This window comes from Haliotis rufescens, unplaced genomic scaffold (genome assembly GCF_023055435.1).
Source record: "Haliotis rufescens isolate VD_foot unplaced genomic scaffold, xgHalRufe1.0.p SCAF_5, whole genome shotgun sequence".
Lineage (NCBI taxonomy): Eukaryota > Metazoa > Mollusca > Gastropoda > Lepetellida > Haliotidae > Haliotis > Haliotis rufescens.
The window spans coordinates 56121379-56148043 of record NW_025964223.1 but is presented as its reverse complement, the minus strand read 5'-3'; the positions used below and the strand labels follow the sequence as shown (position 1 = coordinate 56148043).

At 43.0% G+C, this 26665-nt stretch overlaps 2 protein-coding genes across 2 annotated transcripts; one reads left to right on the top strand and one right to left on the bottom strand.

Moving 5' to 3' along the window:
• Positions 1–577: 577 nt before the first annotated feature.
• On the top strand, positions 578–26122 carry LOC124127110. The gene is made up of 20 exons (XM_048384341.1): positions 578–676; positions 1176–1242; positions 1977–2063; positions 2696–2797; positions 3496–3685; positions 4715–4831; positions 5419–5583; positions 7366–7496; positions 8255–8387; positions 11062–11177; positions 13014–13114; positions 18100–18180; positions 20492–20558; positions 21184–21273; positions 22135–22236; positions 23324–23513; positions 24329–24442; positions 24552–24709; positions 25276–25422; positions 25740–26122. Exons 1-20 carry the CDS (start codon positions 606–608, stop codon positions 25881–25883), a joined length of 2373 nt encoding a protein of 790 aa, XP_048240298.1. The 5' UTR covers positions 578–605; the 3' UTR covers positions 25884–26122.
• On the bottom strand, positions 11035–17782 carry LOC124125433. The gene is made up of 9 exons (XM_048384416.1): positions 17607–17782; positions 17026–17098; positions 16436–16522; positions 15747–15848; positions 14520–14709; positions 13940–14053; positions 13026–13190; positions 12240–12376; positions 11035–11219 (listed from the first exon to the last, which is right to left on the bottom strand). The coding sequence occupies exons 1-9, from the start codon at positions 17672–17674 to the stop codon at positions 11064–11066; spliced, it is 1092 nt and encodes a 363-aa protein (XP_048240373.1). The 5' UTR covers positions 17675–17782; the 3' UTR covers positions 11035–11063.
• Positions 26123–26665: the final 543 nt, after the last annotated feature.

The following is a 26665-nucleotide window of genomic DNA, read 5'->3' as shown; positions in this document are numbered from 1 at the left end:
CACTATTTAAAAGTAATATAACATTTTAGGTGCACGTGGACTACTATTTGTCCTAAACACATCACCAGTCTTCTATGACCTACCGTAACAGGTATCGTGTTGTGAATACAGTTAACTATGGGTGACATCAAGTTATAAGTCCATATCATCATCATTTTAAATCAAAAGATTTATACGACCACAGGTACTGTTTCCTTAAACCTGAGGGGCGGTCGGGTAGCCTAGTGGTTAAAGCGTTCGCCCGTCACGCCGAAGACCCGGGTTCGATTCCCGACATGGGTACAATGTGTGAAGCCCGTGTCTGGCGTCCCCCGCCGTGATATTGCTGGAATATTGCTAAAAGCGGTGTAAAACCAAACTCACTCACTCACTCCTTAAAGCTGAATTCAGTTTGCTATGAGTGACATCAGCCCGTAAAGTTATACAGTCCATATCATCATCATTTTAAATGAACAGATTTATACGACCACAGTTACTGTTTCCTGAAAGCGCTCAGATTTCTAAGAACGCAAGCCTGTGTTATAACCCATGCCTGGATGCCGACGTTGTGAAGGGACGCGGCCCACCTTTAACTCTTACATTGCTGTGCCGAGACATCAGCTAAAATGGCGTCTCTCCTCACATTAGTGAGTATCTTAATCCGCATCGTGTATAGTAGCTCTCAGGCAGATGGAGGGTACGTATCTTGTTTTCATGATTATTGAACTATATCCTATTAAAACTATAAACACGGTCATAATTTTCTGTATCTGAATTCATGCGTTAATATTCCAACAGAAAGTGCTGCAATATTTAAAAGAAATTATACACCTGCCAAAACATCTACCTGACTTCGATGTAAGTCGTGATGGTCAGGTTATAGGATAAGGATGTTGTGGATAATTTATATTTCACTGTTATGTTCATCGACTGGCACCCATTGGCCCAGTTGGTATACGGCGCCGCAATTCGATATGTATGTAGAGTTGCGTCCCTTTTCTGTACCTGGATCAGCTGATTGCGGGTTCGAATTTCAACATTCGCCCTAAATAAGTTTTCTTTGGAATGTAAGCACCATAAACCGACGTCACCATAGTGGTAAACGTCGAATTGGGAATACCTCCCATTTAAGCTAAGTTAAGTTATGCATTGATATAACTGAAATAGTGTTAACACGTTCATTCATTCTTTATCAGCATCATGGAGATCCACTATCCAGACCTGATCCTTGAGACGGAGCTTGATGGAGACATTAATCTAGGGGTAATACTAATTTCTATTTTGCATGGTATACGCATATATATATATAAGGTATATAACGGCGTGTCAGCTTGATGTGGAAGGAAACCCGAGGGGTGCAGGTCTCAGACGTTTACAACTTTGGTGAAACCCACGAGCACGCGTATGCCAACCGAGATACATATATATCATAATCAGGGCGAATCTGGATTTCAAACGCAAGATTTTAGGTTTCTTGCATGCCTAATGGGCGCAATTCTGTTCATTAAATTGCGGCGCCTTAGACGACAAGGACACTCGAACAAGAAGACCATCCATGTTTATTTTGTTGAAACTACATAATCTTTGATACACTGATATTCCAAATATTCAATGGTATGCCTCACTGATAAATTACAATTGGAAGTCATAGGAACTGAAAAACTCCAATATCTTAGTACCGTAAACTACGGTTATAACGAACACGCTTATAACGAACTGACGGATATAACGAACTTACTTTTTTGGTCCCGACTATTTGCTGTAGTTATGCTGTATATATGCTTATAACGAACTACGGTTATAACGAACTAAAATTAGTAGTCCCCTTGAGTTCGTTATAACCGTACTTTACTTTATTCCTAAAAGAAAAGCATGCAATATCATCTCTACTTATGTGTCGATATGGTGCAGTGATGAGTTGTTCTATGTAAACGAAATATTTCGATCTGGTATCATAATCTGTTACGCATGAAATTGATATTACCTTCCTGACACAGGCCGGGTCAGGCGGAAGCGTACACATATCCCCCGGGATGGGAGGAACTGTGATGTATGGCAGCCTGGACCTCCTCGAGTTTGTCAGGGTATGGAACTCTAAGACTTCAATATGTATAGATCCCTGCCGTGTGCGGTTATTTGCGAGGGACCGACCCGTGAATATCGAGGTAGAGAATAGGTCTTCAGCCATCCATGTTTGTCTTAAGAGGCGACCAACGGGATTGGGTGGTCAGGCTCGCTGACTTGGTAGATGCATGTCATCGTATCCCAATTGCGTGGATCGATGCTCATGATATCAGTCACTGGATTGTCTGGTCCAGGATTATTGGAATATCTGGAATATTGCTGAGTGCGACGTTAAACAGCAAACAAACAAACAAACTTGCGAGAGTGCCATTCCCCTCCTCCCCTGGTCTCTATCTATTGTTTCACTCTAAGTGTCATTGTTCGCCCCAGATATACTACCTAAAACAAATCTCAAAAGCATTGAGAAAACGTTGCGATTTGAATTACTGAAAACATATCGAAAAAGTACGTCAATTTTTTTAAAATGTGGAATCTACGTACCAAATACGATTTTATTTGCGTCCCGCGTACCACACTGCTGAGTCCCGAAGACTCTGTAAATAGTCCCCCGAATCCCGCGTACGAAAAGGGGTTGGCAACCTCACTTGCGTTATAGATTTATCAAATGGCCTCATAAATAACTCTTTTTCAGATCATGCAGAGTTTCCCGCCAGTTTGGGGCACCCCGTCAGCTGTTGGTTTCTTCGGCAAATACGACGGCGGAGACTTCGTGAATGTGACGCTCAACGCCAAGGTGACGTACTAATCCACACATTACTGTAGACGAGGGGTATTTTCACGTTTATGGAAGAGCTGGACGAGGATAACACGGAATGGTTTAAGGGACGGCGATGTGTCCAGATATTCACTATGGAACTGGGGAGTAGGGTAGTCTAGTGGTTAAAGCCTTCGCTCGTCATGCCGAAGACACGGGTTCAATTCCCAACATGGTCTCAGTATGTGAATCCCATTCCTGATGTCCCCCGCCGTGATATAGCTGGAATATTGCTAAAATCAGAGTAAAACCAACCTCCCTTATTAAATATTGAACTTGTCTTATCGTTCTGTCAATCACAAATAGTATAGTGCGCATTTCAAGGTCATTGCTCACATTTTGTCCCTCAAGCGTTGGTGCCTGTGAATTGATAAGTTCCCACCCTTAAAGTGCATTAACCGTTTCTGTTGGGTGAATTCAAAGGAAACGCGTCGCAACGATGATATACATGTTTGTAGGCAATAGTCACAAATCCATCCGCACAACATAATGTGGCTATACATTCATATCTGATAGTTTATGAGTGAACCATTTAAGGAATGAATGCCAGTAATTGTTTGCATCTGCAGTTTTAACATGATGGTTTGAGTTTAAACACTGTCAGAAGGTGGCGTGTTTTCGATGGCGGACAATAGCACACGTTTGAAATTGTTTGCAAATCATCAGTTGTTCCCCAGGACCCAGAAGGTGACGAGTTGATTTACACAGTCGTTGCTGGAGACCTTCCTCCTGGCATCATTCTTGACCCCCGAAAAGGTGTCATCCGGGGTCTTGCTCCGGACGAGAACGCCCTCTATGTTGTCACCATCCGGGCATTTGACAACCAGCACAAACACGCCGATGCAATCTTCCGGTTCGAAACTAGAGGTAAACTCCCGAAGATATTTATCAGATGTGCTTAAAAATGTGGCCGATGAAGGGAGCACAGATGTGCTTAAAAATGTGGCCGATGAAGGGAGCAGTGTTTGTGCTAATAATCTTTTGGTGTTGTTGATTGAAATTCAGGGTATTGACACCATCACACGAAGAATCATGTCAGACAGTAGATCCCACCCCATTGCTCTTCCCTCAATCGTTTATATTTACCATTATAATGGGAGGGCGAGGTTTGATTAACTTGGAGGCTCTTCATGATAGAATGTTTTTTTGCACTTTTGCACACATTTGATCTTCTTGTGAAGTACGTCAAGACTCATGATGAAAACAAGGCGTTCCACAGTTTTCTAAAACGAGTCAAGGATGTGGGACATAATCTCAATGTCAGCGTTGATTTTGTTGATGGTTTTGTACTGCTGGACGGTACAGAAATGAGTGTCAACCTAGCGAAGTGCCATATCAAATCGGCCCAGAATCAGTTTTTCAAGGATTTGCTATCTGAACAACCACTGCATCGTGTTTATGTGCAGAGTGTTGAGAAAAACAGCAACTCCTCAGAGTCTGTCGCTTGGTTGAAGGCATTCTGTTTGCTGCTCAGGACCAGTCACTTCCCACTCGAAACCCTCAATGTGTGATTTTGCATCAAACTGTAAATTTGAAATGTAGATTATGCGATGAATTTAATGACACTGTCCAACACATTGTCAGGGGATGCCCAGCTTTGGCACAAACACAGTATCTTAAACGACATGATGGAGTAGCTCGATCATTTATAAACCGCAATGCTTGTGGTTTTGACACAGAGGTCTACCCATGGTACGACCCAGAATATGTTTGACTAGACATAATAATAATAATAATAATAATAATAATAATAATAATAATAATAATAATACACTGGAAAAATAAGTGCCAAAAATCCGGGAGGTGGTTGTGGTATTTTTATAAGGAATGTATTCACAATATTTATTGGCAAGAAAAGAGTATTTATGATATTTCCTCGAGTTATTTGTCTTGCAGACACTGACAGGTGTTTGTTACGAGCGCCATGCAAGAACGATGGCGTCTGTGTCGACATGAACGGCCTCTACCAGTGTCATTGCGCCGGCATCTTCGGTGGGAGGGACTGTGAACGAGGTATGAACATATTAATCAATTAAACAGATAATGTTTGTTAAGTATTCAAATACAATACCTAGCAGGGAAGGTTGGGTAGCCTGGTGCTCAGAGGTCCAGATTCAATTCCCCATATTGGTACAATGGTGTCCCCAGCCATGATGGCTAATAGTCACACTCACTCACTCACCCACCCACCCGCCCACCCACTCACTCACTCACTCACTCACTCACTCACTCACTCACTCATTCACTCACTCAGTATGCGTTCAATTTGACATTCTTTCGAGTGAGTGAGAGATTCCGTGTTCAATTTAGATCAAAGTAGTTCTGTTTATGTAACATTTAAAGAAACCCGGAAGTGACAAAAACTACCACTTTCGTGAAACACTAGACCTCGTTCGGTGCTGATATACCAAGGATCACCCAGGGCGAATCTGAGATTAGAATCAACAACCAAAGAATTTGACCAAAGGCAGTTACGACGCCTTGGCCACCTTGTAAAACAGAGCTCTTTTACAAGACGTATCTAAGCCTTTATTATGAACATTGTAACATTTTATTCTGAAATTATAAAGAAGCTATGTTTGTGAACTGATGGCATCCAGAATGTAATGAAACCACCCTGGGTGTGGACGCCAACTCACAGTTCATCCCGGACGCCCAGATGTCCGCCTACCTCAGTCTGAACCAGAGTCTGGCCAGTGACGGGCGTCTGAACGGGAGGGGTTGGTGCGGCAGGGAGGCCTACTCGTGGCTACAGGTGGACTTGGGTACGTAGTTAATAGGCGTGCATATATATATATATATCAGGCAGGATGAGGTGAGGTGAGGTGAAATTGGGTTTATTGCACTTGTATAGCGACGTGCATGCACGTGTGTGTGTGTGTGTGTGTGTGTGTGTGTGTGTGTGTGTGTGTGTGTGTGTGTGTGGCTGCTTGTACGAGTCCGGACTGATGCCGATTTAAAGTGCTAGCCCACTGAGATACCATGCCGCAGTTTAAGTTGAATACCCCACTCAGACACAGTATACTGACTCCGAGCCGACCAGTACTTGTTTTAGCCCCTTAATGCCGAGCGCCAGGCAGGGTAACAACAAGTACCATCTTTTAACGTCTTTTGGTATGACGCGGCCGGGGATCGAACCCCGGACCTTCCGCTCTCCGGGCGGACGCTCTACCACTAGACCACGGAGGCGGTCATCGGACAGGATGGATGGAAGAACGAGAGTAATTTTAACTTCTTATAATGAGTGCAATATAGCGGTTGTAAAAACTGGTTTATCAGTTACAACCACGTGATTTAAACTGCTGCACTGTCTCACTACAGCACAATGCAAATTAACGACCCGCTTAGATAGAGTGAGTGAGTATGGTTTTATGCCGCTTTTAGCAATATTGAAGCAATATCACGGCGGGGTTCACCAGAAATGGGCTTCACACATTGTACCCATGTCGGGAATCGAACCCTGGTCTTCAGCGTGACGAGCGAACGCTTTAAACACTAGGCTACCCGACCGCTCCCGACCCGCTTGGAGAGTGCCTTGTCATCTTCCCGAGGTAAGGGCATTAACTGACTATATAAGTCCAGTTTCCACCCTTGCCGAACTAGGCTGGAATTCCGGAGTTACATTTTGGCTGGACTAACGAGTCCATGCATAATCCAATCAAAATCGCGTAACGAACTAGACATCCGGTTCATAAACAACATGGATTTCAAAGTGCAGATTTCGGTCGACTGCAGGATTTGCAAAGCATGTGTACCACCAACTTGGCGTAGACAGATATTTTCCAAATCTGTTCATGTTTTTAATCAAGGTGCTCAAGTGTTTTACCGTTTTATTACAATATAAATCTTGATTTTCGATCAGATCGTCTTGACTGGGCGCCGCCATTTTGTTTGAAGCAAATGCAAGTGATATGTGAGATGGCTTCTGATTGGTCAATAGGAGAATCATAGAAGGGACATAACTCATGATAGCCACTGGTAGCGCTAAGATCGAGCCTGAAATTTCCAGCCTAGTTCGGCAAGGGTGGAAACTGGATTTTTATAGTCATTTAACGACCTTGCCTCGGGAAGATGGTGCCTTGTCGATTAGCGGACATTATGTTAAGTCCGCGAAAGTGGTGACATTTTCTTTTTTCTCTTTCCTTTAAGGAGAGTGAATAATATAGAAAAGCATACAACAAAACTTGAAATTAAGGACTCTCTGTTTTTCATAAACAATGTGTTCATCATTTATTTTCTCTGACTTGTGATATATAACCCATTAGCCAGTTAGTTATTCACTAAGACGTTAGCCCTTCATTGTCTGTGCTTGACCGTGGTCTATTTTGGTCCTTGCTTGTCCTGGTTCGATTCTGCTTAACCTTGTTGGTCAGGGGTGGGTCGTGTTTGTTTCTGTTGCTCTAGTTCCTCTCTGCATGCCGTTCTTGGTCCTGCTTGGTTGGCCCCTGTTGGTCCATATTAGTCCTTGCTGTCTTCGGACTATGCTGGTCCATCTTGGTCTTTGCTGGATAGTGGGCTTTATCAGATACCGGCTCCATTATTTTCAGGTGGCACCAGGTACGTCCATCGAGTCGTCATGCAAGGACCTTATGCCAGCAACTATGCAATGCAATACAGCGTTGACGGCCAGAGCTTCACCTACCACACCAACACGTCGACGTCAAAATCGGTCATTGTGGTAATAATCTAATGTACACGCTCCCATTAACCCTCGTTTTATCAGGGTGCCGTTCCACAAAGCGATCATAACGTTATGACGATCGTAACATACTTTGACTTACGGCAGCCTTAGCGCTAAATTCGCTTTGTGGCACCACCGTCCTGGACCACTCTACTCCACTTTTCGGACGAATATTTTTCTATGGAGATCTACAAATATCATAAGGACAGAATTCCGAGACAATCATACCTTAATCCGGCCCGACTTGACTGGGAACGGTACACTCCAGATTAACGGGGTTTCACTGTTTGAACATTAGAAATATGCAGTCTGTTTTCAGCTACAATTTCGGTCATGTACAAAACGTTATGTGCCCGTTTGGATAACTGTCTTGTCTGTTTCAGTACAATATCTACTTCCGGATCCCAGTTGGGTTCCCATTGGATATTGTAACAAAGGATTGATCCAGAAAAAAAACAGGGACAAAAATGGTTGCCCCCAGATTTAAATAAAAAAATATAACTTGTTCGACGTGACTGTTGGACATGACTGATGTGCTAAAGGTTCCTTCATCTCGGAAGCAAATTGCGTGTTGTGAAGCTGTGACATACAACTATACAACCCCAACCCCAACCCGATTAAATGCTGAGTCCCTTATTCCGTAACCTCCATAAAAACCCCGACAGTGATGAAGTGATTGTATGATATTGCTTCTTTCACTGACGGATCGCTCGGACTATATTCCTGTTATTTGTCATTGCACCCGACTGTTTCAGTCCATCCCAGGAGGAAATGGTCTGGCCGACTACATGCTCCCGGAAGTTATCGAGGCCCGCTTCCTCCGCTTCCAGGCCGTCAGTTTCCAGGTGGGGTTCTATCCCTGTCTCAAGGTGGACATATTCGGCTGTCGTGTTTTCTTTTGAATAATTTGGATATTTCAAATAAATTCTACCTAATTATACGCGGATTGTGTTGATCATTTCTGTTAATTAACTTTCTGATAGTCACCTTTCCCTTTGTGTCGCCTACATCTGTGATAGTCTAGTGTTTTTTACTGTCCTTTGTTGACAGATTTTAATGTCTATATTTATGTATTGTTAATGTACAACTTGATTTAGTCACGATATGGATGACATAATGCCGATGTGACTTTAAATCTTAACTCACTCACTCACTCACTCACTCACTCACTCTTTATGTCGAGCAATATTCAAGCAGCTCCAGCCTTTGGTATCTACATTTCACATCTTTTGAGGTACTACCGAGCATGTGCTATCTACGTAGACAGCCATACGAATCTTTACCCGTTAAGATTCGGGTTAGAACAGGTATTAAGCAGCCCATGCTTGTCGATAGAGGCGACTTCCGGGATCGGGTGGTCAAGCTCGCTGACTTGGTTGATGCATGTCATCGTATGTCAACTGCGTAGATCCATCCATGTCCATGGTGTCAATCACTGTGATATTTGGTCCAGACTCGACCATTTACAGACCGCCGCCATATACGTGTAGCTGGAATATTGCTGAGTGCGGCGTTAAACAACAAAGACCAAACTACTCTTGCTCAAAAGTTGTTTGATCAGGGTTACAGCATTCAAGGCCTTAGTGAAGCTTTTTAAAAAATAGGTCGGCAAACGAAGGACATTTCTTAATGTGACCCATCAGTGATCAAAATAATGTTCAATGCACTATCCCTCTTTTTTATTTGTACCATATGTCCCCGTGTTCACTCACCTTGCCTTTGCATGTGTTTGTGACTGGTGCCACCGGTGGAGCAGGATATGCAGACCTTTTCGCGAATACCTGATACAGTCAAGTCCCGTTTGACTTCCTGTAAGTCATTTCATTGGTCGGTCATAGTTCACGAAAGGTTGTTCTGACGTGACCTGTAATGGGATGTCCTCGGCGATAGCAAGAACCTGTATCTTATTTTAATGAGATTGAGGGAATCTAAGCATGTGATTAATCTTGTTTTCTTTATATAAAGCAATATTGTTTATTGTTAGACAAGTTTATATCTGGAGCCGTTGTAATATGCAGCTACCAGCCGACTCGTCTCGCATCAAAACACGGGCTGTGTACTCGCAGATGACCACGGAGTACGCAGATCACTAGTACTGTGTCGGATTAACAAGACTGATTAATGAGTGATTTCAGCAGTTCGTTGCAAATTAGGTGTGTCGGAGTCGGAGTGCGAGACTGTCCGATTAACGGGTCTAAATAGGACCGATTAAATCGGTTCCCATCAGTGTCGGATTAACGAGTGTCGGATTAAACGAGACTTGACTGTATCAAGATTTAATTTATTGTCATCAAATAAAAGGGATTCGTACAACGGAATCTTATTTCTTATGATTATAAAAATTTCTCTGTGTGTTCAATTCTCCATGACTATTTTATTATGATGTATAAATCAACCCCGGTGTATATCAGGGGATCAAACATATGTCGAATAATGAGAAAATCGATCAGTTACCAATTCCCCTTGCTTGAATGAATTTTTTATTCCGATGAGATACCCCTCTGAGTGAAAATGTGAGGACAATTCTAAGGAGTCAAATTAAAAAGTGGCTGATGTACGCACAGTCCTCGCGATGACACGACTGTGTCAGCCCGGAATCCCAACGGGTCTTATTCGTCTCAAAACACTCGCTCATATCGACCAGAGGTTCTTCGGATTCAATAGCATCACACGTCACTGGTAATAGGAGGGTTCAATACCAGCTTTGTACAGAACAGCTGTATATCAGGGTATGTCAGCTTAACGTCAAGACGTAGCAAATGTTATATTTGGGATAACACTTTCTTAGTAAAGTACAGATTCTAGTACTTTTTGGGGGTTGAGTCCCGTCCGGGATTCGAACCCACACCTGCCAGTGTGAGGCACCTAATCGGCAGCACACAAAGTCAGCGATCTAACCCACTCAGCCACCGAGGCTTCCACAAAAATGAAAGTCCGACAACTGGTAGTCTACATCACGTACTTTGAGTACCCCCGTGACAAGTGTAAATTTCGGCCATGGGAGCCAAAAAAAGTACGAGAATCCGTACTTTACTAAGAAAGTGTTATCTCAAATATAACATATGTTACATTTGACCACTTTCTAAATGGCATTGTGTATTCTTAACGTCAAGACGTCTGCCGATTTGTTGAAACCCACAAACACGCGTATAGTGCTGAAAATCCAACAACGATCATAGGCGCATCCAGAGGAGGGGTTCAGGGGGTCCGGACCCCCCCCCCCCCCCCCTTTTGAAAACCAAATGCAGTATGTTGTTGGCAGTAAACTTGTCTGAGAGAGAGGATTTTGACCCCTCCCTTTTAAAAATGCTGGATCCGCCCTTATTGGCTGTCTCTGCGTTGCGACTCTGGCGTGGCATAATCCTATGTTAGTGGATTCGAGTCCCACCATATATTAACCCTTACCATAATAAGGCCATTCCTGGATTCAAACCCATGAACATTGGACTATGACACGCCAGAGTCGCAACGCAGAGACAGCCAATTTCGGCGTAAATGACTGGGCTACCCGTGAAAGAAAGAAGCAACAAGAACGTCATGGAGCGGTATTATTTGTATGTAGATCTAGTACAGATGACAGCCCAGCAGTTCCACACGCATGGCTGGCAGGAGCGACTTTTTCCAGTCTGTGGGAAGCAGTCTCACGAAGCGGGTCACCAGCGGAGTCGTCCTGCCAAGGTAGCTTGTGATCACTGTAGTCGAGGTAGAGCCCACAAGTTCCTTGAAATAATTAGAACACCCATGTAGTTAAACACCAAACAAACAAATAAACAAACATTATACCCTACGGCGTTGATGGTCGCTCATGCTATCAACCACTGTTTTTCTCTGGTTCTCCGCCCCTTTCCCGGCCCTTTATATTGACAGTTGAACCAAACTTGTGTGTTTGAAGGTTTGTTTTGTTTGTTTGTTGTTTAACGATCCAGCAATTTGGATACGATGGCCACCCGATCCAGTTAGTCGCCTCTAACGAGATGCATGGGTTGCTGAAGAAACCCAGATCATCTCAGGGGGGTCTTTGAAGGGTTCCAGATCACCCTACTGAACAGAAATTTCCAGACACCACTGGGGAACAATGCCGTGGAATCTCGGACAACTGAAATACGACTTGGCAGATATGTTATTGGCCTGTATGCTTTTGGAAATAGTGAGTGAGTATGATTTTATGCCACTTTTAGCAATATTCCAGTAATATCACGGCGGGGGACACCAGAAATGGGCTTCACACATTGTACCCATGTCTGGAATCGAACCCGGGTCTTCGGCGTGACGAGCCAACGCTTTAACCACTAGGCTACCCGACCGCCCCTTTTGGAAATATATTAGGCGTGTCTATTTACATTGTGTCCAGATTCACCCAAAATTACGCAACTGTGGTATGAAATATATAAACACAACATGTTTTTCCGTTGAGTCTTTTACCTATTCTAGAAATTAAAACCCTTCAAAGTCGGCCATATTGACGTAGGAAGGGACGTAACCCTTTTACGATATATCAAAAGTAAGTGAGTGAGTGAGTATTCTTTTACGCCGCCTTTAGCAATATTCCAGCAATCCCACGGCGAGGGACACCGGAAATTGGTTTCACGCATTGTACCGATGTGGGGACTCGAACCCCGGTCTTCGGCGTGACGAGCGAACAACACTTTAACAACTAGGCTACCCCACTTTATATTAAAAACAATTAATCTTTTTGTTTTGTGTTTCAATACCAAGCATATTTCAACTGAAGACACTGACCTCAACGACACCACTGAACGGGTTGGTATAGTTGTGGAAATGCCGGCCGTCCAGGCTATACTGGACTAGGAACATGGAAGTGTAGTAATCGCTGTTCACGCCTTGCATCTGCACGCCGTGGATCAATGTCTGGTTGCCTGGCAACGCAGAAGGGTGTACTGAGAGAACGCTGCTCCCAAAATGGTAATAATTTTATATGACATTGCCTGACTTAGAAGTGGCTAATATTTAGTATGTCATATACACTATCATTATATATATAAGTTTGATATCAATGTTAAAATGGTTTGTTTTTTTGTTCGGTGTACGAAATATTGTTTGAACTAAACAAGAAAATTAAACTTCAAGTCGCTTGTCAACACAGCACGTATTCTGTAAATATTGTAATTGAAACATCTTCCGTTACACTGGTACATATACTCAACGCCAAAAGAAACGTAAACCATAGAAACATATAGCGAAGTATGTACGTTAAGAAGACATGTTTCCAATGTGTAGCCCTTAATGACAAAACCAACAATCAGTCAAGTGTTACCACAGAGTGTCTTTATTCTTATCACGATAAGCGGCAACGAATGGTGCATCTCGAGGCCTGGATCTATGACGTCATATGTGATGCGTTCATCAGCATCGGTTCACAAAACATGACAGTATGTACGTTTGTGCATCGAACCAATGTAATGTGTTTTAATATGATTTTTCATATGAGTATTCTTCACAATTATATTAACCAATTAATATGTATGATATTTGTGTGTGTGACATATACTGCAGCGTTTAGCTCACCTAGATCGATCTGGAGCCAGGAGAGCTCCCCAGTTCCGCGCCATCCCTTCCCCTCGAGCCTCCCGTCGGAAGCGTTATACGTGGAGGAGGTGAGGTACGCCGACATCTGCGCATCATGGACAGCCTTCACACTTTGAGATACTCCCAGTGCATTACCTGTGCAGTCTAAACAAGACAACAAAGACTTAATTAAAGGTCCAACACGAGGTGTCCACGACACAGACCATTAAACATTTGAGTGAGTGAGTGAGTTGGGTTTAACGCCGCTTTTTACAGTATTCCAGTTATATAGCGGCGTGTCAGCTTAATGTGGGAGGGAAGCCCAAAGTGATGCAGGTCTCAGACGTTTACCACTTCGATGAAACCCACGAGCACGGGTATGGTGCTGTCAAACCTAGAAACATAATCGGGCGAACCGGGATTCGAACCCACAATCATAGGTTTCTTGCGTACCCAAGGGACGCAACTCTGCACAGCGAATCGCGTCGCCTCAGACGACTGGGCCACCCGTGCCCCCATTAAACATTTAAAGGAGGTAATGACATCACTGTCATCAAAATAAAAGCTGGGCTTTCTGGGGATAATAACACGTCTATTCATAAAAACCCGTGAAGATCCGGGTTAGAATAGGTCCTCAGCAACCCATGCTTGGCGTAAAAGGCTACGATGCTTGTCGTAAGAGATGACTAACGGGATCGGGTGGTCAGGATCGCTGACTTGGTTGATGCATGTCACCGTATCCAAATTGGATGGATCGATGCTCATGATGCCAATCACTGGATTGTCTGATCCAGACTCAATTATTTACAGACCGCCGTCATACAGCTGGAATATTGCCGATTGCGGCTTTAAACAACGAACAAACAAACAAACAAACAAACACAAAAACCTCCTCCCAGTGAAGTGAAACATACTCAGCTCGCACAATGTCCCGCCATACGGATGAAGACAGTCACATCGGAGTATTCCGTGATTTTCTTCGCAGGTGCCCTCATGTTGACACGGGCTGTTCATGCAGACATGGGAATCTGGAAGTAAGTGAGTGAGTGAGCTGGGTTTAACGCCGCTTTTAACAGTATTCCAGTTATATCACGGCGTGTCAGCTTAATGTGGGAGGAAAGCCCGAAGTGATGCAGGTCTCAGACGTTTACCACTTCGGTGAAACCCACGAGCACGGGTATGGTGCTGACAAACCTAGAAACATAATTGGGGCGAACCGGGATTCGAACCCACAATCATAGGTTTCTAGCGTGCCCAAAGGACGCAACTCTGCACAGCGAATCGCGGCGCCTTAGACGACTGGGCCACCCGTGCCCCCGACGGGAAGTAAGAAGTATGTCACACAATTCGATTATAATGTAAATTTAGAACAGGCATAAAACACATGTACCCTCCACTCTAAATAGGATAGCAAGCAGTAAAATATATTTGTGAACGAGTAGGTAACACTTTGGCAATCTTGAAATCGGGAAACATGAACCAAAGGGACATTACTCTTGACAGCAAATTTGAAGATTGCGTCTGCGAAGGCGCCCAGGGCGTTAGTCGCACGGACGGTAACAACGTAGGTGGCGTCAAGGTCGGGGGCCACCCCCTTCAGTTCACCAGTGAGGGGGTCCAGACTTATCCCCACGGGGAGGTCCCCAGCTACCACGGTGTACGTCATGGCACGGCCCTCAGAGTCCTGCAAAGGGCCACAAATGTTATTGTAGAGATCCAATTAAACACCACAGCTTCATGAATAGAGTTAATAGATCCACGAATTCCATAGCCTTACAAAATTCGATCAAACAAATAGTATGGCTGTCTTACACTACCATATCTTCCTCTATATTGCAGGGGGCGGTCGGGTAGCCTAGTGGTTAACGCGTTCGCTCGTCTCGCCGAAGACCCGGGTTCGATTCCCGACATGGGTACAATGTGTAAAGCCCATTACTGGTGTCTCCCGCCGTGACATTTCTCGAATATTGTTTAAAGCGGCGTAAAACCTTACTCACTCACTCTATATTGCAGGATAAAGTGCCAATGAAAGAAGTTCAAGAACAGAGCACACGTACACCCACGTTTAATAGTGGCTAAAATGAAACAAGCAAGAAACGGTTATTGATGGTGATGTACTTGATACTGTTGTGTTTGGACCTTAAGCTTGCAGTGTTCCGGCAACTGTTTTCAGCCAAGTAACGTTTTGATGACGTTTGAATCTTTTGGGTCAAATCAAATTTTCAAGTGTATACTTTCTTTGGCTTTGCAGTTTTACAATGCGGTCTATTTCTAATTCCCCTCAGGTTTTAACTAAAGTAAAGAGAAATTGTTCGGCACCCACTTTTACAGGTTAATAAATGCTGTTTTGAAGCAATGCCCGACATGAGTATATTGCTGGAATAATGCTGAAAGCGGCGAAAAACCACACCTGCTCACTACTAGAAACCATATATGAAGAAAATTTGCATCAGGATATCTTCCGAAAACCGTCAGTAACCTTGAAATTTCTGGGTAATTTTCAGGTATGTTTTATGCGTTTCACACTTAAATGAACAAAAGGCACCCCAACAATTTTGACAATTTTGGGGTAAAGTTTCCGGAAGGTATTCGGCCGGATTTAAAGTGGGAAGATTACCTGAAAACGGAAACCTGACCTTTCGCTGACCATACTCACTTTATTGTGTTGAGGTTGTGGATCATAATGGCAAAACTAAACAGTACACGTAAAAGTGACCCTACCTTAGCGTGGATGAAGACAGATATTTTCTGAAGTCCCAAGAAGGCCCCAACGTAGCCATATGTCCCATAATCGTCCCAAATAGGTGGGGTGGCGTTCACCAGCTGAATGAGAAAGAATAAAATTGAAGTAAGACCGAAGGTTGATTTGTATAATGAACAACGTAAAGAGCTTTCATACATCCATACGGATATGGAGGGCACGTCTGAGGCACCGCAATTCAAGTTGCTGTGCAGAGTTACGTCCCTTGGGCACGCCAGGAACCTATGATTGTGGGTTCGAATCCCAGTTTGCCCCGATAATATTTCTTGTTTTTTTCAGCAGCATACCCGTGCTCGTGGGTTTCATCAAAATGGTAACGGTCTGAGACCTGCATCCCTTTAGCTGACACATTTTGCTGACACATTTAGCACATTTAGCACATTTAGCTGACACGCCGTGATATAACTGGAATACTCACTCACCGTTATAGATAGGTTGATTATGTTATTTAAACGACAATTCTTTATTTCGAAGGAATACGGTTGGCCCAGTCTTCCGCAAGTCGCTGTGCAGTTCGATTCCCTGATGGGAACAATGTGTGAAGCCCATTTCTGGTGTACCCCGCAGGGATATTGCTGGAATATTGCAAATAGAGACGTGAAACCGTACTCACTCACTCACTCACTCACTCACTCACTCACTCACTCACCCTGATTATGTTGATGAGGTCGACGTCCTTGTAGTAGAGGGAGTGGTCGGAAGAAGTGTTTATCGACACGTTGCCGGGCATCAGAGCCTGATACAAAATAGAATACGTCATGATAGTGCAAGGTTATTTTGGAGGTCAGATTTGAATTCATTTTTGTACTTCTGTCTCCAACCCAAAGTGCCACTCCAAAATGTGAGCTCGTTACCTTTGCTTCCAAACTACATCCATTTACTTGACCTTACTTTACCACCGTGGGGATCCAGGGTTAGAATTGATCCCATCCAAACTTGCTTGTGGTACGAGGAGACATAACAGTCGGGGTGGTCATGCTCGGTGACTTGGTTGATTGTGTGTGAATAGCATAAACAGTAATAAATATATAAACGTCGGGGCACATCTGAAATGCTCTTCATGCATTGTACCCAAATGGAGTATCGAACACGGGCCTTCGGCGTGCTTAGCGAACGCTTTAACCACTAGCCTACCCCGACGATCAAATATCAAAGGATAATATAATAATAAGACAGAACCAAGTCAATAATGGACGTGTTTTTGAATTGTGAAACAAAATTACAATTTGCCATCCATACCTCAAACGTCACGCTTCCGTTGTATCCTGAGACGAATTCCATACTCGGATGGCGATCTACGATAGGCGAAAACCTACAATGTTTAAATGAGTTTTATTTCTACGAAAAAACCCGTTATTCTTCGTCAAACAAATCAACATTCACAGCTCGTGCAAACCAATACGTTATCGTATAACTGTTCTTATTTGACGAAACCGATTTCGAAAAAAATACAACAACAGGCTTGTCTACACAGGGACGATTGGTCTGGTATGTTTTCAAAACAGTAAGTCATGGAGTTTGGCTTACGTCGGTTAAAATGTAATGTTGAGAAAGCTTGATGTCTTAAATGCCACGTTGGTAAAGCTTGTATAAGGCACTGACCAACCACGTATCATAATTGAGGCTATAGGATTCGAACCTACAATCAGTTGATCCTGATAGCTAAGGGACGTAACCCTACACAGTGAACAGCGACGCGTTAGTGAGCACGAGGTTACTGGAGGCGCGGACCACAATAATTAGTTATTTAGGTCCGTGCTGGAGATGCATAATTTGTAAATTACAAATACCAAATATATTAAATGAATATTATAACTTACTGGCTCGCTCCATTGACAGAAAGAATAACTGCAGCCAGAAAACATGTGGAATACCATATCGCCGCCATTTTGAAATGCCCCGTGAACAAATTGAAATGACAGTAATATTCTTGAGATAATTCTTCTTCTAGGTCATTTAAACGTTAGTCTCATGCCCTCACCATCTTTGCCAGATATCAATCACTCTTTCGTATCTTAGCAAGGTGGATACGCATAAACAATTATCATTTTGAACTTAACACGAAACCGATTTGTTAGCCCATGATACGAACGTCTGGCAGATAAGTCTGCCGGAACTACTTTTTGGGGTCGTAGTTTATCACGAGTCGTCTGCAGTGTAGTTTTTTCAGATGAGAATTTTTGTGTTTCTGAGACGTGCGTGAAATGTCATTAAACCTTCCCAACATTGATCAGAAAAAAATGTGCCGCGACACAAGTGCCCGGATTTATCATCACATCCGTTCCGTTTCTCAAAACTTGGAACTTGAAAATATTACGCTCGTGTTACAATCATGGCGTCTTTAATGTTGTTTGTGGCTGTCCTCTGCAAAGTGCTTCGTATCGCTGGTACTGCGTGAGTCATTATGTTATTATTTCCAGCTGAAACAAATCAACAACTGACATTATAAATGAATAATAACTATTAATGTAAAACAAAAATACATGTGCATAAAAATGTTAATTCTACGGAAGCCTTTTAGGCCATTTGTTTTTTCTTTCTTGTAATTTCTTGATACTAACTTGAAATTTCAAGATGTTATGTTGAAATTCCAAGATATATATTAAGTTTCAAGATTATGATTAAGTTTCAAGATTATGATTAAGTTTCAAGATAATAAGTTGAAATTTCAAGATACATAAGTTGAAATTTCAAGATACATAAGTTGAAATTTCAAGATACATAAGTTGAAATTTGAAGGTGCTATGTTGAAATTTGAAGATATACATAAGCCGAAATTTCAAGATAATAATTTGAAATTTCAAGATACTAAGATGAAATTTCAAGATGCTAAGAAAGAAAACCAAATGGCCCTAAAAGGCTTCTGTATAATTCCAATATTTGATTTAAACTCGTTCTATACCGTAACGTTTGACGGATTTTAGCGTTTTAACAATAACTATCATGCCAAGTCGATCATGTGTCTGCAACAGAGTCTCCGCTGTGATTGTTTATTATCCCCCCGGCATATAATGCGGAGGGGATATAGCGATCAGCCAGTCTGTCTCTCCGTCTGTCCGTCCGTAATCATTTCCTTTTCCGGGGCAGAACTCGAAAATAATTCAGTGTTTTTGATCGAAACTTTGCAAATCTATCAGTCACATACTGAAGTTGTGCCTTTTGTTATTTAGGAATTTTAGAAATTTTTATTTTTGACGTTTCCATTGCAACAAGTTGGACTTAGGTTCTATAAGGCTGGTGTTCATTTCCGGAGCGTAACTCAAAAACCGTTAAATACTTTCTTACAAAACTTTGCATGTCTACCAGGTACATACTGAACTGGTGCCTTTTGCTATTTGGGAATTTTATAAATTTAGATGACTTCATTGACTATACGCTTGTTTAGTTATTGTTTCTTGTAATTTGTCATTTGTTTGCATAAAAAAACCCACAGAAACACACTTGTTTTACTTTCCATTTCATATGGATGCGACCATGATGGATCTGTTATGTATAAACAATGTATGCTTCTTCAAGAACATCCAACTCTTGACTCATTACATACAGAATTGCACATTTACTTGTGGTTACTTTACTTTTCTGATGACTCTTGTGTGTTGTGGAGTTTGTGGTTCTAGGCACGCCAAAAACATGGGTTCGATTTCCCAGATGGGGTTCCTTGCCATGACTTCATAATCCCAAATGTCTCACGGATTTAAACCTCACACACCCTACTCGCCTCGAACAGGCAGGTGCGATGGGGTGCCTGGCGGTGGAAATATTGGAGCGTAGCGGACCCGGCTTCCCAAATGAGTAGTATATGTAATGTCCGCCGTGATCTATAATTCTTTTCTAGAACTTTCAAGACTAAAATGGACAATTGCATATATCGTGGTATTTACTATTAACTACACCTGAATCCACCAACACCGTACATAGCACTCCTTAATGGAGTTTTTTTTTAAATATATCCGCTAAATCCAAAAGCCGCCTTGCAAGTATACAAAAGGTTTCCCCTTTACATCTTCCCGAGGCAAGGGAGATAACTGACTGTAAAAGTCCAGTTTCCACCCTTGACGCACTAATCTGAAATTTCTGGGCTCGATCGTAGCACCGCCAGTGGACCAATCAGATTGCACCTCCCACATTGCTTACATTTGTTTCAAACAAAATGGCGGCGCCCACTCACGACGATCTGATTGATACTCAAAATCTATATTGTCTTACTTCGCGAAGTGCATCAAATCACGTGAGTACCTTGATTAAAAACACGAAAAGATTTGGAAAATATCTGGCGATACACATCCTTTGCAAATCCTGCAGTCGACGGCAGTTTACGAACCGGATGTCGATTCCGTTAAGCAATTTTGATTGGACTATGCATAGACTCGTTAGTCCAGCCAAAATGTAACTCCATAATTGCAGCCTGGTTCGGCAAGGGTGGAAACTGGACTTTTTATAGTCAGTTATCTCCCTTGTCTCAGGAAGATGCCCCTTTGGTGTTCACTGCGTTATAGACGACCTTCTGCCATTTCTACCTTCGATATTCGGCCATAGAGAACTGTGTATTGTTGTACAAAACAACCTCAGCGCTACGTCTGTCGCAAGTTATGTTAAGGTATGGGAGTTACGATCATCTTAGCGCTAAGAATGCTTTATACTACGGCACCCTGCAGAAAGATGTAATCTTAGCCGATCTCACTGTGAAACTGCTGATTTCTTTCAGTTTCTTTGAGGTCCAGTACCCCAGTGTCGTTCTGTCCGCAGAAATTGGAGGAAATGTCACCATCAGAGTAAGTGGTTATATTTTTACCCTATTTTTATTCTGTACTTATCACCAAAACAGTATTGCATTATCACAAATAAGTTTAAACAGGCCGTTTCCTGAGGTTGTCCTTTAAGAGTTATCAGCGATAGCCAAACTATGGATATGGGAGAATAACACGAGGCAGAAAATTACTGCAGTTGTCTGATAAGCCCAGACCGACATTAATCATTTGATACAAGGGACGGTGGGGTAGCCTAGTAGTTATAGTGTTCGCACGTCACGCCGAAGACCCGGGTTCGATTTCCCACATGGGTACAATGCGTTGAGCCCATTTCTGGTGTTTCCGCCGTGATATTGCTGGAATATTGCTAAAAGCGGCGTAAAACCACACCTGCTCACTACTAGAGACCATATATGAAGAAAATTTGCATCAGGATACCTTCCGAAAACCGTCAGCGACCTTGAAATGTCTGGGTAATTTTCAGATATGTTTTATGTGTTTCACACTTGGGAGATAAAGAATATACAGTAAACAGCCTTGTTTTCAAAATGTTTTATGTATATATATATATACTACACGTGTTGAATAGGATTCGCAGTTTGTGCAAGTGTTTAATTGTTTTCGCAGTCTTGAGTTTTCTCACACATAGGCTGGGCCCGACAGCGGCAGCATCTTCCTCAAGTCGTCCACAAGTGGCAGCATCTACATCGACGGCACCGACATGATGGCCATTATTGAAGTAGGTCGCACGTCATCACGAACGTCAATATTTGTGTACTTTGAATTGCCCTATGAGTAAGCAAAAGCTGACGCCAGCTGAGCTGCTACATAGATGGTCAGCTTATTATATATAATATTCAAAATATAGTCACAAACTCTTCCAGTACAATTCAAAGAATGCCAGAAGGACGTCAGTGGGATGCCATAAAATACATAGATATGGACAGCGAACGTTAATCCCGTAATCCATTGACCCAGTGAAATCGTCTGGATAACCCGGTTGCCATAGCAGAAATGGGGAGGTGCGCACAGATGACAACCAACGCCTAGCTGTGGTGTTACTTATTGCTTGTGCGCATACCCTAGTATAGGTGATTGCACCTGGGAGACTATATAGATTTCGCCTGCGTTCAATGTGCCAGAAACCTATGATCGTGGGTTCGAATCCTGAATTCGACCTGAATATGTTTCTTGGTTTGTCCGTACCATGCCCGTGACCCGTGACGATCCAGGGTAGAATAGGTCTTCAGCAACCCATGCTTGCTGTAAATGGCGACTATGCTTGTCGTAAGAGGCGAGTAACGGGATCGGGTGGTCAGGCTCGCTGACTTGGTTGATGCATGTCATCGATCCCAATTGCGTGGATCGATGCTCATGATGTCAATCACTGGATTGTCTGGTCCAGACTTGATTATTTACAGACCGCCGTCATATAGCTGGAATATTGCTGAGTGCGGCGTTAAACAAAAAAAAAAAAAAAAAAAAAAAACATGCCCGTGCTCGTAGGTTTCATCAAAGCGGTGAACGTCTACGGCCTGCATCACTTCGGGCTTTCCTCCTCCAAAAGCAGCGTTAAACCACACTCACTCACTCACTCCAGATGCTGAACAGCCTCCCGCCCATCTGGAGCGACATGTCGGAACACGGGTCACTCGGGACCTTCCTGGGGGGAACTACCATCTCCGTCAAAGTCACCGCACAGGTTGTTGAAGTCACCGCTGGAGAATATTAAACCACTTTCAGTTTAAACATTTGTTATTCACATGACAATAGCTATGCAAAAGAATGTGTCACACGAAGCTCGCCTTTTTCAAGAAATGTACACGTATACTTATCAACATTTATAAACAATAAATAACATAAAGGAAAGCAGATGATATAGCAACGTATAAACATTGCACGGTATGAAGGCTCAATCAAACCCTTTGCTGTTTACACCGCATCCGTGGTCTAGAGGTAGAGCGTCCGCCCGAAGAGCGGAAGGTCCGGGGTTCGATACCCGGCCGCGTCATACCTAAAGACGTGAAAAGATGGTACTTGTTGCAACCTTGCCCGGCGCTCGGCATCAAGGGGCTAAAACAAGGACTGGTCGGCTCGGATTCAGTATACTGTGTCTGAGTGGGGTATTCATGTTGAACTGCGGCATGGTATCTCAGTGGGCTAGCACTATAAATCGGCATCAGTCCGGACTAGTACAAGCAGCAACACACACACGTGCATGAACGTCGCTATATAAGTGCAATAATTTTGAACGCGACGTTAAACCCAATTCCACCTCACCTTTTGATGTTTATTTGTGTATGTACACATTTGATAATTGAAAGAAAAGTTGTCCATACGACGTCATTGATAAGGGGAATTTCTTTTTACAAACTAGGGGGCACGGGTGGCCCAGTCGTCTAAGGCGCCGCGATTCGCTGTGCAGAGTTGCGTCCCTTGGGCACGCCAGAAACCTATGATTATGGGTTCGAATCCCGGTTCGCCCCGATTATGTTTCTAGGTTTGTCAGCACCATACCCGTGCTCGTGGGTTTCACCGAAGTGGTAAACGTGTGAGACCTGCATCACTTCGGGCTTTCCTCCCACATTAAGCTGACACGCCGTGATATAACTGGAATACTGTTAAAAGTGGCGTTAAACCCAACTCACTCACTCACTCACTTTTTACGAACTAACTTCAAGTCAATAGTATGTTGCCGCTGATTTGTACTAAAGCAAAGTAGGAAGTGTTGAAATATAGATAGATCAGTGTAGATTTTGGAGGTCTAATAATCAAACTTTTATCTTAAGGATCCAGAAGGAAATACTATCCATTATGACAAAGTATCCGGGGCATTTCCTCCAGGGGTAGTGCTGAACAAGGACACCGGTGACATCTCTGGAGTCATACCTGATATAGATGCTGTGTATGAATTCGGCATTCGGGCGACAGATAATCACGGGAAGCACGCCGATCAGACGTTCACCATCCTCACACGCGGTAAGGAGCTTCCGCTATTGTCAAACGTGCAAAGGTGCGTCCGCTTGATACACATTAAAGTCTTGTCAAACGCTGTAAGGAGCCTCCACTTGATACACGCATGTCAGGCGCGGTAAGGAACTTCCACTTGATACAACCTTGTAAAAGCTGTAAGGAGCTTCTACTTGATACACCCTTGTCAAACGTGGTAATGAACTTTCAATTGATACACCCTTGTCAAGCGCGGTAAGGAGCTTCCACTTGATACACCCTTGTCAAACGTGGTAAAGAGCTTCCACTTGATACACCCTTGTCAAAGCTGTAAAGAGCTTCCACTTGATACACCCTTGTCAAGCGCTGTAAGGAGCTTCTACTTGATACACCCTTGTCAAACGTGGTAAAGGGAGTCCACTTGATACACCCTTATCAAGCGCGGTAAGGAGTTTCCACTTGATACCCCCTTGTCAAACGTGGTAGAGAGCTTCCACTTGACACACCCTTGTCAAACGTTGTGGAGAGCTTCCACTTGATACACCCTTGTCAAACGTAGTAAGGAGCTTCCACATGATACATATCCACGACACTAATTCAGATTCAGAAACAAGCCTAATATGTATAAAAATTTATATTGATTCTAATTACGGTTCCACAACAAATACTAGTACTCTGTTTGTGTTTTGATGTTGCCCAATGGGCGGAGGGTTTCTCTCGGCCTGTTCTCGGCACACTGCTGTCACTTGATTTACATTACTCTGTCGTAAGTTGAAACATTATCTTTGAACACTGCATCATCTTTCTCGTGGTAGGTACCAACATTGATTTCTTATCTCTTGCAGAGAAAAACCAGTGTCGTGCTATTCCTTGTAAGAATGGAGGTTCCTGCATTGACGACATCTCCGCCTACTCCTGCAACTGCCCCAAGGCCTACGGGGGCAAGGATTGTCTGTTGGGTAGGTGTGGAACTACAACTACTACTACTACTACTACTACTACTACTACTTCTCCTTTTTCAACCACTACTACCATTTTTAAATCTCAGAAATGTTATTTATCCATCAGACTGTGTGAACAACGCCGTGGGTGTAGACAGCGGCCTCATGCACATCCCCGACGCCCAGATGTCCGCCCACTACTCCCACGCCGACTATGCCGCTTGGAACGGCCGTCTCCACGGCACTGGCTGGGTTGGAGAGCAAGTATTCAACTCGTGGCTGCAGGTACTACGTTGTTAACCGATATCCAAATATACCGATATATTGTTTGCTCGATGAACATGTATGTCAGCTTACCGATATATTGATTGCTGATAAACTGATATGTCGATATACTGATTGCTCAATAAACCGGTATGTCAACTTACCGATATATTGATTGCTGATAAATGGATATGTCGATATACGGATATATTGATTGCTCGATAAACCGATGTCAATATACCGATATATTGATTGCTCGATAAACCGGTTTGTCAACATACCGATATATTGATTGCTGATAAACTGATATGTCGATATACGGATATATTGATTGCTCGATAAACCGATGTCAATATACCGATATATTGATTGCTCGATAAACCGGTTTGTCAACATACCGATATATTGATTGCTGATAAACTGATATGTCGATATACCGATATATTGATTGCTCGATAATCCGATATGTTGATTACATCATCCGTTTCATTGGGTTATGTAACCACTTATTCCGCACAGCACTTTGGTTCTCCTCTAAATATTCGGTTCATCCTCAAAAGGGACATAACATTTCTGATATTTCACAGATTGACCTTGGCTCTGTGATGAGGTGGTTTGCCGTGACGATGCAGGGGGCTGTCAGCTCATCCTTCTACACCACCACATACACCATGACATACAGCGAGGACGGCGACAACTTCCAAACTGTCAAGGATGCCGCCCTTAACACTCTGGTGGGAACATGCGCTACAAGTCAAAAAATATGTTACACTGGCTATGCATTTCTGCAATACTGCTGAAAGTGTCGAATACATTACTGCATATTTTGCTGCAAATTCTGAATGTATCTCTGCATTACTGCAATACCGCTAAAAGCAGCGAATGCCTCAAACACGAAGTAACGTGTTTCTCAACACTCAAAATGGACTCTGCAGCTGTATTGAATTTGAAAAAGTCGTTTATGTTAAAACACACACACACACACACACACACACACACACACACACACTATAACACTATAACACTGTAATAAAGTTGGTTCTACTTCCAGATATTCAACGGCAGTACTCTGTACGACATAGCGACGAAGACCGTCCTCCCAGTGCCTCTGCAGGCTCGCTATGTCCGCTTCATCCCGCAAACTTCTGCCACGAATCCTGGCATGAGAGTTGAGGTGTTCGCCTGCCCACAGTAACGCCGTGTTGGAGATGTGCAGATCTATGAGGACGATCAATCACTTGAATTTAGAAGATGGAAGATTGTAGTGTAGTCACACATATGAAGATAAATCGTATCAGTGACTAATTTAAAACGGGGCTGAACATTGGCCAAAGTTTTACCAGGCTTAAAAGGAAACTGTTAATCGGGCATTGGCGCGTCACTTTCAATCCTGTGTGTCAGTCATTTTAAATGCCAATAAAAAATATGTCATTATTTTCGTCATTGTTATCCATAAAATGATGCGCCCAGTTGTTTGTTGGTATTCTTGCTGTCAAAACACATAAAGCCTTCCTCCTTCATTAGTTGTTTTCAATAATAAAAAAAGAAAAGACCTTCCTCCCTTTTCACCTTTGGGAAAATGTGCCAATCAGGTGAATTATGTTCCTTACTCATGGCATAGCTGAATTATTGCTTACTATGACAGACCCGTGAAGATCCGGAGTAAAATAGGTCTTCAGCAACCCATGCTTGCCGTCAAAGGCGACTATGCTAGTCGTAAGAGGCGACTAACAGAATCGGGTGGTGGGGCTCGCTGATTGGTTGATGCATGTCATCGTATCTCAATTGCGTGGATCGATGCTCATGATGTCAATCACTGGATTGTCTGGTCCAGACTTGATTATTATTTACAGACTGCTGTTATATAGCTGGAATATTGCCGAGTGAGGCGTTAAACAACAAACAAACAAACAAAGCTTATTCTGGCGTCATACAACATTCGTTATAGTGATACATCGGGTTGTTTCCATTCTCCAT